At 45.8% G+C, this 14288-nt stretch overlaps 1 protein-coding gene across 1 annotated transcript in view; it reads left to right on the top strand.

Moving 5' to 3' along the window:
• The window catches only part of PPM1E (protein phosphatase, Mg2+/Mn2+ dependent 1E), a 66128-nt gene extending 52414 nt beyond the window's left edge, over positions 1-13714 (top strand). Inside the window, exons 2-7 of the mRNA XM_054085013.1 lie at positions 732-850; positions 5296-5495; positions 7161-7349; positions 7733-7876; positions 8183-8276; positions 8554-13714. Coding sequence (XP_053940988.1) covers positions 732-850; positions 5296-5495; positions 7161-7349; positions 7733-7876; positions 8183-8276; positions 8554-9623 — 1816 coding nt within the window. The 3' untranslated portion in view covers positions 9624-13714. The remainder of the gene's footprint in view (positions 1-731; positions 851-5295; positions 5496-7160; positions 7350-7732; positions 7877-8182; positions 8277-8553) is intronic.
• Positions 13715-14288: the final 574 nt, after the last annotated feature.

Below are 14288 nucleotides of genomic sequence, written 5' to 3'. Positions count from 1 at the left end.
GAAACTGGAATTTTCCGTCTCTGTCAGCAAGAGACACCTGGAAAAGTTAAGGCAGAACAATGGGAAATACAAAGTCATGCATAAATTAAGAGGTATTAAACTCCTCTTGGATAAGAGAATGTACATTAAAGTGGCCTTGGTTTGCTATAGATTAATTAACCTTGGGAGATATTAGGCTTAATTAAGCTACAGCGAGTTAAAGCCACTTTATTCTTGATAGAGAGCATTCACAAGGGAGCTTTTTAACCTTATGCACATCAACTCCCCACCTCCTCTGGGTCTGCCTTACCTTTCAGTGTCCCTGGGTGAGGTTATGGTTCTTTGGAGAAACCGGATGGGATTGGCTTGGGATACAAGTGTTTAATGCACATATAGAAAGTGAGCGCCAAGCAGGAGTTGCGTAGAGCAGTTCAAGGCTCTACAGGCTCTGCAGAGGGGTTCAAGTCTAGGTTTGAAAAGCATTTAACTACAGGTTATGAAATGGAACGTGAAAACTTAAGAAACGGGGAACGTAAGAGGAAACAGGGTTGCTGAACTCCGTATGGTGAGTTTGGGGTCTTGCTGCAGGGTTGCGGTGCTCCAGCAAAGAAGAGTTGGAAGTTTTACCAGTCTTGGATCAAATTCCTGTTTGTTTATAGACAGGTATTGTTACATATTTCCCTGACTGCATGTCACCTTGCTCAGCCAGAGGGTAATGTCTTTTTTTGGTTTTTCTTTTTTTCCTTTCCCAGTAATTGCCCCTCGTTTCTGGCCGCTGCTTTAGCCAGAGCAACTTCAGATGAAGTCCTTCAGAGTGATCTTTCGGCACACTACTTACCAAAGCAGGTGGACAGCGCGGATGGGATCATACGTAAGTATATCTGCACATGATAAAGCACCATTTTACGTGGTGTGGATATTTCATTTATACTGTACCCTAGAACGCTTTGCAGATAATTCACAGACATTTAAAGTCAGCATTGACTGCTGGGATCCGTGGCTCAATTTTCCTCAAATCATTCCCTTCTCCCAGCTGGCTAAACGAGGTTGGACTGGGTTTCTTGTAAAGGACTGTCCCATGTTGATGAAGAAAGATTAATGGAGAATTCCCTATTACTCCTGACGAGAGCCAGTGGCCAATTTCTTAGTCAAAGCTTTCTCATCTTTGAGCCTTCTTTAGCTTCAACTTTTCCTTTTGAATTCTTTCTCTATTTTTGAATGCCTTTCTCCAGCTGTACTTGGGTCTTTTATGACATTTTTGCTCCCTAAGACCAGGTGTATATCACTCCTTTCTTTTAAGCGGACCTTCACAAGGCTGTGTTTGGTGGCCCTGAATTTAGAGCACCTTAGACTACGTGATGGTGCTTGCTGGCAAGTGCCACTTGTCCCCCTTCATAGAGCAAAGTCAAATATATGTGAGAAGAAAGAATTTAATTCTGAATTAGTTCAGTCAGTAGAGTTTTTACTATGGCTTTTAATATTTTTTTAGTTTATTTTGGTTTAGCAGAGGATGGCGTAAAGATATTTCATGTTTAAAAGGGAAATTTCCTTTTCTTCATTTATCTTTGTTGGCTAACAAGATTTTTGCAGCATCCAGCTCAAAGCCATGGAGCCTAAATAGTTTCAGAATTCTGCTGACCTAAATGGCCTTGAAAAACTTCCCGGGGTGTTCATTGCAATGAAGAACAATCTTCCTCACGTTTATTGAGAGGAATTCTGTCATCTGAGCTTGAAAATATGCAATCACCAAAACACTTTATCCATGCTCTCAGTTTTTGATAAAGAAACAAAGTAAATGATTTTGGAGGAGAAGCAGAAGATCCAAATCTGGCTCTTCAGAAAGGAAGATTCGGATGTATTTCTCCGAGGCCTTTGGAAACCTAAGAAAAAGCAAAGCATGCTGTGGGTTCCCTTTCTGTAGGTATTGCTGCCTCCTCCTGCTGAGCAGGTAAATGGAATAGATTTGTCATTGTTCTGGCTGAGCAGCCTTCATTAATTTCAAATTGAGATCTCTGAGACTTGCATAAATATTTGACAGCCTCCAAGGAACTGTTGACTAAGCCTCCACACAGAATATCTACAGAGCTCAACAAAAAAAGAAAAGGAAGAAAAAGGAAAAAAAAAAAAACCCACAACACAAATCCCTCACACCTACAGAAATTGCCATTTAAATCTCTCGAAATCTGTAGTACACAGATGCAAACATGGATTGATGTGTGCGGGCCATAGCAGGCACTAAAAATACGACTCCAGATGCAGCACGTTGAGGTGACTTGTCATAATGAAGGTACTTGAAAATAAAATAGACCTTTACAGGTGCAGTGTAGAGTGTTAAAATATGAAGAGAAAGAGAGGGGACATCTTCTGGGCTGGAGTAAAGCAGTGGTTTCATACGAATACTGCAATTTCAAGTAATATACCATAAATGATAGTTTTTGAAACAGAACATTAACTCAAGTGATGCAGGGAAACCATCAAAAAACCCAGGGAGATTCACGCAGGATGGAAGGAGATTTCATTGCAAAAGGTCAGTAACTCTGTTCTAGGTAACTCTGAGCAGGAATCCTTTGAGAAACCCAGGCTGGGGGCTTAGAAGAGAGCTGTAACTGATGAGTGCTCTGGCTGGTACCGTGCAGGGAGACGTTCATGCTTTGAAAGAACGCAAAGGGAACTGCAGCAGGTGATGGAAATGGGCTTTCTGCGTCAAGAAGGTTTGTGCTGAGGGTTCACTGTTTATCCTAGCACTGTTTGGACTGCTGCAGAATGTCAAACTAACCTGAATTTATCTCTGCGTTTGATATCCAGTTTGATGTCAGCTTTTCTTATGAACCCAGAAAGATTTTTATTGGAGACATTTACCTGATTTGCCTCAAGTTTGAATTTGCTAGAAGAAAACAATGATTCCAGATTTCCTTAGTGACACATTTCACTCCGAGTAGCGCAACATGACAAATCGTATTGCATGCTTAGGGCTGGTAAAAGCAGTCATGGGTGGTGCTGATGGAAAGGAAATTAGAAGCTTTATGAAAGAAGAAAGATAGTCTTAAAAGAAGAAAAACACGTTTGAGCCCACAAATGCAGGAATGCAAGAATTCAGGGTGACCGTGTGTCTTTGGATAGGAAGAATCTGCTAGTAATAGCCCATTACTGATTCTTCTCTTCCAGCTGAACTGGAGAGGAGCAAGAGAGCTTCCATGAGAACCGATTTCCTTTTTGAAAGGTCAGGTTGAGAATGTTTAGTTTCCTTTTTCATGGAGGAAGATACTCACACGGGGGTTCAGCATTGTTAATCAACCCCCAAAGGAGGACATTCCAGGTACTAGGAGATGAGATTACTGTAACCCAGACACGAAGAAGTCACTGATGGGTCAGAAACGGGAGGTCTTAAATTAAAGAAAAGTTTGGTCATTGGCTTGATGACACCTCCTCCAGCCTGGGTGCGGATCCCTGTTGTCACCATCCACATTTTTAGGAAAGGTCTTAAAATTCAGGTGCTAAAAAGCAGAATCTGATCACTGATGTTCTTTCTACCCTCATTTTATCCTAAAAGAAGTTCAGTTGCCTTTGGGAACAATAAAGCCCGAGCTGGATTCCCCACCAGCAGTGGTGCAATTAAGCGCTCCTTCCAGCACTGGGGATTTTGGAGCAGCAGGAGGCAAATGAGATTCTCTATGACACAACCACAATGACAGCTGAGTCAGCTCTGGCTCAGTGCTGCAACATTAACAATTGATGAGTAATTTACAGCTGTGAGGGGGTGGTTTGACTGCTGGGGGCCTTTCTCCTGTTTTAACCTCAGGAGCGGTTAATGATGACGCTGACACTACGCACGCTCCCTGCTGGGGACGGGTGTTCAGTCTCTCCGCACAGCCCGTGGCTTTACTCCGTTCCTCCTTCTCGGTGACGCTCTGAAGCCTGACAGCCACGTGACACTGCCATGCATAATGCACCGTGTCCCCGCGTACGCGCCCACTGCAGAGAAACTGAAACGCAAAGCGAGGTTCACTTCAGGGAAATACAGTTTGGACGTGTGAGGCTGTCCCTGTTCCCTCTTCCCGTGTATTACTCAGCCAAGAGGGGTTCTGGTGGCATCAGGGAGAGCAGAAGTGTGGCGGGGGAGGGGGTACCCATTGCTGTGGCAGCGGTGGGATGACTCAGTCATCTGATTTCCACCACTTATTTTTAAAGCTGTGTGGTCAAGAAGCTGGGGCTCCTTCTTTTGATTATAGCTTTATTTCCAACTTAACGGCTGCTCTGGCCGATCAAGCTTGAACCAACTCGTTAGCAGCAGAGCTGGGAATATGTCCTGCTCTAAAGGAACCGGATCCCCTGATTACTAAAGCCCATGTCTTGTGTAGGCCCAGTACAGAAATCGGTAAGTGCTGCTTTTAGGTTCTTCACAAGATTTCTGTGAGCTGAGGGACGCTGTAACCCTCCCCACTGCTCCCTGTAGTTGGGCCATTCCTCCTCCAGGAATGATTGACACTCATGGATTGCTGCTGCTTAGCTTTGAAGATCTCTGATGATGAACACGGAGGTTTCGATGTGTTCATCTCTGATTCCTGCTTCCTGTTTTCCTCCCCTGAACTCCAGAACGATTGTTAAGTGCCTGAGCTTTCCCATTTTAAGATGACCGTATCTCAGGAGGGACAGTCTAGTATGTTTTTAAATCTAAGACCTTTCTGGTTTTCTCATTTGCTCGTGCAGATTTCTTTAACACACATTCTAGTCAGGAATCTGGAAATCATGTTATGGAACGAGGAAGGTACCCGAACGCGTACGCGACCGAGAGCGTGCTCACCCAAACTCCTTAAGGTGACACCGTTAATTCCTGTAGGTTGTCTGCCCCTGAATTGCCTCCGTCCTGCAGCGAGGGGTTGTTTGGAACGGATCGTTTGGTCTAAAAACCAACAGGGCATCGTAAGGGACTCGGGGTTTGCGTGCGGTGCTACGTGCCAGGCTGAGGTCCCCGTTGGAGCCGCCGCAGCACCCTGTGCAGAGCGACACGGAGCATCAAATGCTGAGGGAAATGGAATTGCTTTGCATTTTTCCTGATGCTGCAAATGAGTTCCCCAAAGGCACAGGGGATGTTTAAGTTAAAAAGACAAACAAACAATGAGCTGCTTACTGACGAATGCTGATTATGGTGAGTTTGGCTTCTTCTTTTCATGCATCAGAGCCCAGAATTTCCCTGCTGACATCCATTTCAGCTGCTTGGCTAAAGTGGGTTTGTTTTGTCTTTGTAATGTATGCAGGAGAAGAATTTTCACTTAATAACACTCTTAGCGTTTCATTTGTGGGTTTTGCCTTCCCCAGAGATTGAGACGGTGAAGCTGGCCCGCTTGGTTTTCAGCAAACTGCATGAGATCTGCAGCAACTGGGTGAAAGACTTCCCGCTCCAGCCCAAGCCCCACCGCTACTACGAGACATCCATCCATGCCATCAAGAACATGCGCAGGAAGATGGAAGACAAGCACGTCTGCATCCCAGACTTCAACGTGCTCTTCAACCTTGAGGTAAAAAGAAATCACGTGGAAGATAATGCATATGGTAAATAGAGTTCCCGTTCTTGGGGAAACAAGGCACTCTTCTACTGGGGAAATGAAAGCTGTGCCTGTGAGGGACCTGAGGACTGACTGTCGGGGGCAAACCTGGTCCTCAGTTAGTTCAGCTGATGTTCTGTAGCTGTAGTGGCAGTGGAAGATGCAGTTTTACAGAGGGAATGTAGAATAAAATCGATTTGCACAATCTACCTAAACAGAGGTTGTACCTGGCCCGTCCTGGTGTAGCCGCTCGTGCCGTGGCTGCTGTCGTGAGGGACAACCGATGCGTTGTAGCACCACGTGATAAATCAAGGCAGGAGCTTTGACTGAAGATGACCAGGTGTAGAAGAAGGTGACTGATGGAAATGAGAAGGAGGTTCTGCTTACAGTTCTTCACTGGTACCAGTTGTCTACAGGGCTGCATTTCATCCCTTTCTCTTGGGAGGAAGAGGCCAAAAGCAAGAATAAGGAAAGCAAGTAAAAACTAAAACCAAACCACAAAACTTACAAGAGAATGGGGATCACGCAAGAATCTGTCAGTGTGAGCAGTTGGGTGGAACTGGGGCCACACTGCCCTCTGGTTTCTTTCTTTATGCGGCCATCAGTCACACACTCATCCTTGCTCTTCCTTCAGAAACTGGACACTGAAGAAGGGCAAATAGAAGAAAATGGCAGGAATTTTACCTTCAGGATCAGGTTGCAGCAGAATTGATTCTTTGTTGCATCCTATTAATAATCATCTTCTGCCCCATCCACATTCTTGCCTTTAAATGCTATTAATGCAAACAGAGGCAGATATTTCCTCTGCCTGTCAATTGTCAGCTTTCTTATTCCAATTTGTGTTGGAGCCCAGAACTTAAAAATTACGAAGTACAAATATTCTAGTCATCGAGATGGCTGTCAAGGTTGAATTGGTGCTGACAGTGGGTTGGGGCGTTGTGTGTATGAATAGGCACAGGAGTTGATGTCTCTTGGTACAGCGTTGTTTCTCTCTTTAAACAGATTGGGGGAAGCTGAGAAAACTGACTTGAAAATGAGTGATTTTGCTGTATTTGATTTGTGAACGTGATCACAAATATCTGATGAGAGAGTTACATGGCGGGGGGTAAAAAAAAGGCATCTGAGGTGATACGGATGAGATTTAAAAACAACAAAGAAAAGAATGAAGGCAGAGGCTGTCTGGCTTCACATTTTAACTGTAGTGGCATTGCATCCCTGGTGGATTCCAGTCTTGATGTAGACTTCATGCAAACTGCATTGGATGTTCTTCTCTCTCTGTGGTTTTTGCAGTCACAAAAACTCCTGCACAATTTGATGAGAATGGCACTTTCTATTTGAGTTGAGTGACTGAGCTGTAACAAATGGAACATAAGGAGCACTGAGAGAGCTACACGGGTGATTCGTGCCGGGTGTCTCTTGTGGTTTGCAGGTAGAATTCACCAGCAATAAGGTGGACATCTCCCACTGATGCAAGTGAAGATGGTCCGAGTGGTTTGTTTTTCCAGTGGAGACTCTTGTCTCTAAGTGCAATTTAATGAGGACACCCAAAATCTCACTTTCAGAAGTTTTAAGATGATCCAGTTCACTGTTTGCATGGCTTTCTCCTGAGTTGTTTTCTCCATGTGTTTCCATTGACAGGACCAAGAAGAGCAGGCCTATTTTGCAGTGTTTGACGGTCACGGCGGAGTGGATGCTGCCATCTATGCCTCCATCCACCTCCATGTGAACATGGTCCATCAGGAGATGTTTCAGCAGGACCCGGCAGAGGCGCTGTGCCGAGCGTTCCGGGTGACTGACGAGCGCTTTGTCCAGAAGGCGGCCAGAGAGGTGACTATGTTACCTGGGTTTTTCTTCCTGATCTCTACACCATTTGTTTTCCTTAGCTCTAGAAAGCAAGGATAAATGGATAACTGACTCCTAGGCTTTCTGAACTCATGGAAAGGCAGAGTTAAGTGAAGGGAACTCAAGATGCTTTCAAATAAACCTTCCTCCAAGTTCATGAATCCATCACTTGGATTCTGCCAGGTTGGCCCTGAGGAGCTGTTACTGAACGATCATAGCAGCAAGGAAAGCCCTTTCCTCCCTTCAAACTGGCCATGTATTGGAATATCAACAGGTTCTGTACTTGAGTTAAGCAGGAAAACACTTTGCAATGGTTCCTTTTATTTACTTGTTTAAAACTGGGGGCATCTTTTTTCCACCCTATCCAGAGTCTGCGTTGTGGAACCACCGGGGTGGTGACTTTCATCCGAGGAAACATGCTGCACGTGGCTTGGCTTGGGGACTCCCAGGTTATGCTCGTGAGGAGAGGCCAAGCTGTGGAACTGATGAAACCCCACAAACCAGATCGAGAGGTGAGAAGGGGCTGTTTTAAACACCCGTGGCAGTGCTTGCCACTGCGCCTGGCTCGGCCTTACCTGGGGTGCTGGGACGCTGAGTGTCGCCTGCCCAACGTCTCCTGGGGCAGCGGCGTATGCTCCGATTATCCTGCTTTGTTTGGAAGCTGCTATGGATTTATGTGTGAATCCTTGTTATGTGCGATCCTCGCGGCGCCCCCCATGCTGTGTTTGTGAAAACACCAAATATTTATCGAGTTCAGAGCAGGGCAGCAGTACTGAGGTGCTCTGTCCAAACGGCTCTCGCGTTGCTTTGCTCTCCAGGACGAGAAGAAGCGCATTGAGGCACTTGGCGGCTGCGTGGTCTGGTTTGGAGCCTGGAGGGTGAATGGGAGCCTGTCGGTCTCCAGAGCTATTGGTAAGAATGCACTTCAATTCCTTTTTCAGCCTTGCTTTTCTTTTGAATTAAAAAAATCTTTAATTTTCTAGTAACGTAAATGTGCAGCACCGCTGAAGGTAGGCCCGTGAGCAGTGACTTCTGTCTTTTTCCTCTACGGTTTGAGGGAATAATTTCCAACTAATATCTTTAACTTGGGGTAAGAATCCCAGGCTCCACGCTGCATTAACCAAAGGGCTTCCGGGTGCTGTGGCTGCAGCCCCACAGCCTTGTGTCTCTGTGTGTTGTTTCTCCACAGGGGACGCTGAGCACAAGCCATACATCTGTGGGGACGCAGACTCTGCCTCCACCGTACTGGATGGCTCGGAAGACTACCTCATTCTAGCGTGCGATGGCTTCTATGACACGGTCAATCCCGATGAGGCAGTCAAAGTGGTGGCTGACCATCTAAAGGAGAATAATGGTGACAGCAGCATGGTAGCACATAAATTAGTGGCATCTGCTCGGGATGCCGGTTCCAGCGACAACATCACTGTCATTGTGGTATTTCTCAGGGACATGAACGCAGCAGTCGCTGTGAGCGAGGAGTCGGACTGGACAGAGAACTCTTTTCAAGGTGGGCAAGAAGACAGTGGGGAAGATAAGGAAAACCATGGAGACTGCAAACGACCGTGGCCCCAGCACCAGTGCTCAGCGCCTGCAGACCTAGGGTACGAAGGACGAGTGGATTCCTTCACCGACAGAACTAGCTTAAGCATAGGGTCCAGCGTTAACCCGTTTGATGATCAAGGCTATTTAGACCTGACGCAAACAGAAACTAGTTCATCTCTGAGTGCCAAATGTCTGCCACCCATTCAAGTGTTCGGTCCTGGCATACCAAAGAGCACGAGTGTGGTCAGCGGCTTAACAGTGAAGAACGAATCACCGGAGCACCCCACCCCATCCCTCTGCGGACAGAGCGACCCCAGGGAGTACAACGCTCCTCTTCGTTTGGGTGCTGCGGGGCAGAGCATCTACAGGGTGAAGGGTTTGTCCCCTGCCATCTTTGGGCTGGAAGATGAACTGTTCAAATCCTTGGGAAAACGAGCTGCGTTCCTTCACTTCCGGCTCTGTAACAGGAAGAGGCAACGAGGAGCCAGGCTCAAACCAAAGTTTCACACGCCACTCTTGGCTTGCGAGCCTTCCCATATAGAAGGATCGAGTCTGTCCTTGCCCGTCCGGGGCCACGGTAGCAGGAGGCTGTCGCTAAGACACTCCCCGTGGTGGAGGCTGCCCGGTTGTAGCGCTTACAGTGAGAGCATATTTTTGATGCGAAGACAAAGTAATTGTATACCAGATTCATACCTTCATCGATGCTGTAAAATGTAACTGTCTCCCTCGTGTTCTCCCGTCAGACTCCCAAAATAGACATTCCCAAAATAAAACTGGTATCATCAGAAAGTGAAAAAAGGTGGGCATTTCAGAACTGTACTCCCCCGCGAAGCTCAAACCACGTGTAAATAGATCTAGGAATTAACAAATGTCGTCGTTTCGTTCTCAATAAAGTTTGCTGGTGGTGCCACCCTGAGCAACGCCACAGCCACCCGCGCACACGAGTATCCAGTCACACTCACTAGTGAAAGCCAAACAGCCAGTTCACGTCAACAGACACCGTTAGGGAATGCTCTTTCCCACCACAGAAAGCTGAGCCTGCCCGAGGAACGTCTGTGGAGCAATACGGAAAGAAAGGGTCTGGTTTAGAACTGCCGAATTTTTTTAGAGTTGGGGGGAAGTCGCCATAGCGGTCGAGGTGTGGGGTTCGTGTTCCACTTTCTGTGTATTTCAAGCGAGCATTAAGATGAATTAGAAAATCACATCCACTGTTGCAGGTAAAAGACTAAAAGCCATACAAGGTTTTACCAGGTAACTTAGGAATAGACAAACTAAGCTCCTGCTGCTCTGTTCTCAGACTCCCATTGAGGTACAGACTCATCATTTGCCTATTTTTTTTTTTCGTGTAACATAAAATGTGGAATATGAAGAAAACTGTTTTTTGTAGTCTTTAAAAAAATTGTTCCCTGTGGCTAGAGGAGCAGCGTAGGGAATCTTGTAACTTTCTGGTGCTTTTAGTGGCATTTTCCTCGTTTGTCAGTTTAGGGAACTGTTCTCAATTAGTTTTAATCAAACATGATTGTGCTTAATGCTTTGAGCCAACCTCTTTCCACCGTAACTTCATCTCAGGTCTTAAAAGAAACCAATCTGTGGCGACATTGGCTACAAAGCCGCTGTCACTCAGCCGGTCAGGCCAGAGAACTGCTTGCGAGAGATAACGAGCAACGCGAGCCGCTCGCTGGCGGGAATGGTTTTGAGATGGCCAAGGCCTAATTTAATATAAAGTTGCGGCATGAAGGATGTTAGGATGCCGTGTCTACAAGAAGCATCATTGCTGCAATTTGGTGTTTGTCAGCATGCATAGGACTGGAAGCCAGGCTGCCGGAGCGATGCAAACGGAACAGAAATGGGGTGGATGTGGAGGGGCAGGGGCTGAGTTTGGGGTTTAGCAGAGAGGGTAAAATTCACTGCCTGCTTCGGTTAAATAGAAAGCGAGGAATGTGTCTTGCCCTTGTTTTCATGAGCAGAGCGTTATTTATTGAACTTTGGACACGAACCGGAGGCACCAGCTCCTCCCTGCTCTCCAGGTGAGGCCAATAGCCATAGCGGAGCAATTAATTGGGATGTAAGTAAGCAGAAGATTCCCATCGGCTCCACTAAATACACATCCTGTTGCTGTTTTTTGTTACCTTACGACATCTGGAAGAGCAGGACTGCAGTCCTCCCCGGCGCTCCCTGTACACTTCATCTCACTGTAGCAGTAGTGATTCAATGACAGCGCTAGAATTTAGCTAGAACTTGCAATGCATTTTAATATTAAGTAGTCAGGAGATTATTCAACACAACGAGATGGCGAGGTTTGAATTCTGCCAGTCGCCGCTTCTTCTATCTTTAATGCACTATTTTAAAAGCAATCTGATGAATAGCAAAGGTTTCATGAGTAACCAGGGGCTGAAGCGTGGCTTCGGGTTCCTTTGATCTTGTTCTTTTTTTAATTTTACGGGGTCACTGGCTCTTCTGTGTCATCTTCGCAAGCCCTCGCTGGCGTCAGCATTCTCGTTAGCTGCGGCCGATGGTCCGAGTCAGATTTACTGAGGAAATTTGAGAAACCGTGGAATGGTCAAATATGCAACTCTGAGGCATCTCTGCGGTGCCTTTGTTTTCCATTATTCACAGTAATAATGATGCATTGAAAGTCCATCTTAGGGCCGAGTGTCGTGCTTGGGAGAGAAAGGTGGTGTAAGTGCAATTCCTTGTGTGAGTAGGTTAGAATGAAAACCCTGATGGATGATGAACTTCTTCCCAGTCTGCAGGAGCAGGTGAAGAGCACTGGGCTGCATGTGTGCTGTTTTGGGAAGGATCTAGCTTTTTAGGTGTGGATTCATAAAAGATAATTCTGCGACTCATACCATTTATCTTGCTAGGAGAAAAAAAAAAACCAACTCTACCATCATAGTTCCAGTGTGGTCAGGTAAAACCATTGTATAGATAGCGAGTGTTCATTTCTTCACTAAACGCATATTTATAGAGTAGGTAGGAACCATTTGTAAGGTAAGTCCTTTAAAGTTCTATACTATTAAAGTAGTGGTTATTGGTCTGATTTATGCTGCTCTTGATTCTACACACTAGACAAAAGCGCAGTGCTTTGTGAAATGCAGTGTTTTCTCTTAACGCCACTGGTGATAGGAAGTAGTTCTCTTCAGTTCAAGATCCTGTGCCCTTATCTGCTGCTTGCTAACGTAAGCAATAATCCCTCTCTAACGGTATCTAAGTGTTCTGTATCTCGTACTTTGGTTGTCTGTCTGGTGATGATGTAAAAATATTAGGCTAATATAAAAGTATCTAATTGTATTTATTAACTGTTGATACTGAGATCCAGTCTGTGACCTGTGTTTTGTATTTTTATCGTGTATCTTAGTGGTGGTGAAATTTGTATAAAGAATCTTTCCAATAAAGAGCTGAAGTATCCCTTTTCCGCATTAACACACCCCGCATCAGTTTCAGTTGCCGCGTTAACCGTGGTTGCAGAACTAGGAGGTAGGTAGCGAAACCATTCTTAGTTTGTGTGTAAATTGTGTTGGTTTTGAGATGGCTGAAGCTGCTCAAAACCTGCTTGTAAGCTCTTCACTGTGAGTCCTCAGCGGGGTTCTCCATCCCCACTCTGGTAGTTTCCTGTGTACACTTTTTCAATGTGCAACTCTGAGGAATGTCTGCGTTGCAGAGAGCAGTATAGCACCAGACCAGGGCGCTGTTAACTCATTTCGATTTGCACTAAAGGTGGGTGGAAACGCATGTATATAACTTTTCTTTACCTAGAAGTGCCATCAATTGTCCTTGCAAGTTCAAAACCATTCAGTATTTGATTTAGATTGCATTGTAACGCCGAAGGACAATGTCAAAGCAGACTTTAACTTACGCCACATTTATAGTGGTGCATTGTCATAGAAACTCCGCTCTGTTTTTGGAACACTGTGTGTCACTGAGAAACGCGTTGTCCTATGGGCAGATAAGACGAGGCGTAACGAGCTCTGTGCTTAGAGACATGGCTGCTGTAGTTCAGGTCCACTATCTCCTCACTAAATCCTTCCCACCCTGGCAATGTTCTGTGGGAAAAAACATGAGAAAGATTGGTCTAAATTAGGGGCTGGTTTAGCACAAATCATTCACTCGGCACCACTCACGTAAGCGAAGCCATCGAAGGGGATACTGCAGCTTTGTTCATGCCTGGAATTTAGGGCAATCTTTCTTTAATTCACACCCTGTTTGCAACAAGAACAAAACTTTCTACCCTTGTATGATGTGCAATAAGTAATAACGAAGCATTAACACAACCTCTGACTTAGGTGTTCGTATCCTTCTCCAGACCTCGCTAATCAGGCGATCGCACTAAACCTGCCAGCATTTAAGCTAAAGAAAAAAAACCAATCCCCACCTATGAGGGTGTAATACCACTCGTGTGTGTCGCAGTTGCGTTTTGTTAGGTTTTCTCTCTCCTTCACTCTAGAAGACACCTTGGAACGAGAGCGGGGAAAGCTAGCTGGGATCACCCCAGCCCCTCTCCCCGAGCACCGGTACGTGCGGACGGCCAGGCGTGGTGGCAGTTGCTACACCGGGTGCTCCTCTTCTCCCCTCTGTATTCTCCCGATCATGAAACATGTTCTTTATGAAGTGAATAAATTCAAGCTAATCATTTAACTGTGTCGGGACTTTGCATTTGCAATCTTGTTCTACAGTTCACAGACCAGTTTAGTTATAACCATGTATTAGTCATCCCTATTTTATTTATGAAAGCTGTTTATACAGAAAAACTGTTCAAGTTTTACCAATATCTTAATAAAACAGCAATTTAAACCACACTTCAGACAAGTCTGTTTATTTAAGAGCTAACGAAGATAGAGCCACTCTCTGCGTGTCTTTACTGCGGCGAAAGCCGTGTTCCTTTGCCTGAAGTGTAACAGGGAGCACCCCCTGCTCCCAGCCGCTGCCCGGGGTGTTACACAGGGCCCACAGCTCTTTCACAGCCAGAAAGGGAAGGAGCTGTTGAGGCACAGTGTAAGTTCGTTAGACAAATTAGCCTTCCAAGCCTGTTTCCTCACCTCCTGTTTGAAAAATGGCTGTGTACAAGCAAGTCCTTCAGAAGGTGAGCAAGTCCTTCAGAAGGTGAAGTGTGATGGCAGCAGCTCCTTTCTTGTCCCCGCAAAGGCTACTGTCACTCCAGAACAGACCCCGTGGCCAGGCAGAACCATTTCCTGCAGCTTGGGCTTTTAATAAGAGTAAAGCATCTGTGTGTGATGAAGAGGCAGAGCTCTGATTAACTGCTAATTGAGCTGTGTACAATAACCAACATGCAGCCCTGTCCAACAGTAAACGCTCGCACTGCACCACCACTGTGTGCAGCTCCTCTCCGGCCGCCCGTGGTCCAGCAGCCACGTACCAGCAGCT

The sequence above is a fragment of the Cuculus canorus genome, chromosome 20 (genome assembly GCF_017976375.1).
Source record: "Cuculus canorus isolate bCucCan1 chromosome 20, bCucCan1.pri, whole genome shotgun sequence".
Classification (NCBI taxonomy): domain Eukaryota; kingdom Metazoa; phylum Chordata; class Aves; order Cuculiformes; family Cuculidae; genus Cuculus; species Cuculus canorus.
The sequence above is the reverse complement of the archived record's forward strand: the minus strand, read 5'-3'. Positions and strand labels throughout refer to the sequence as shown.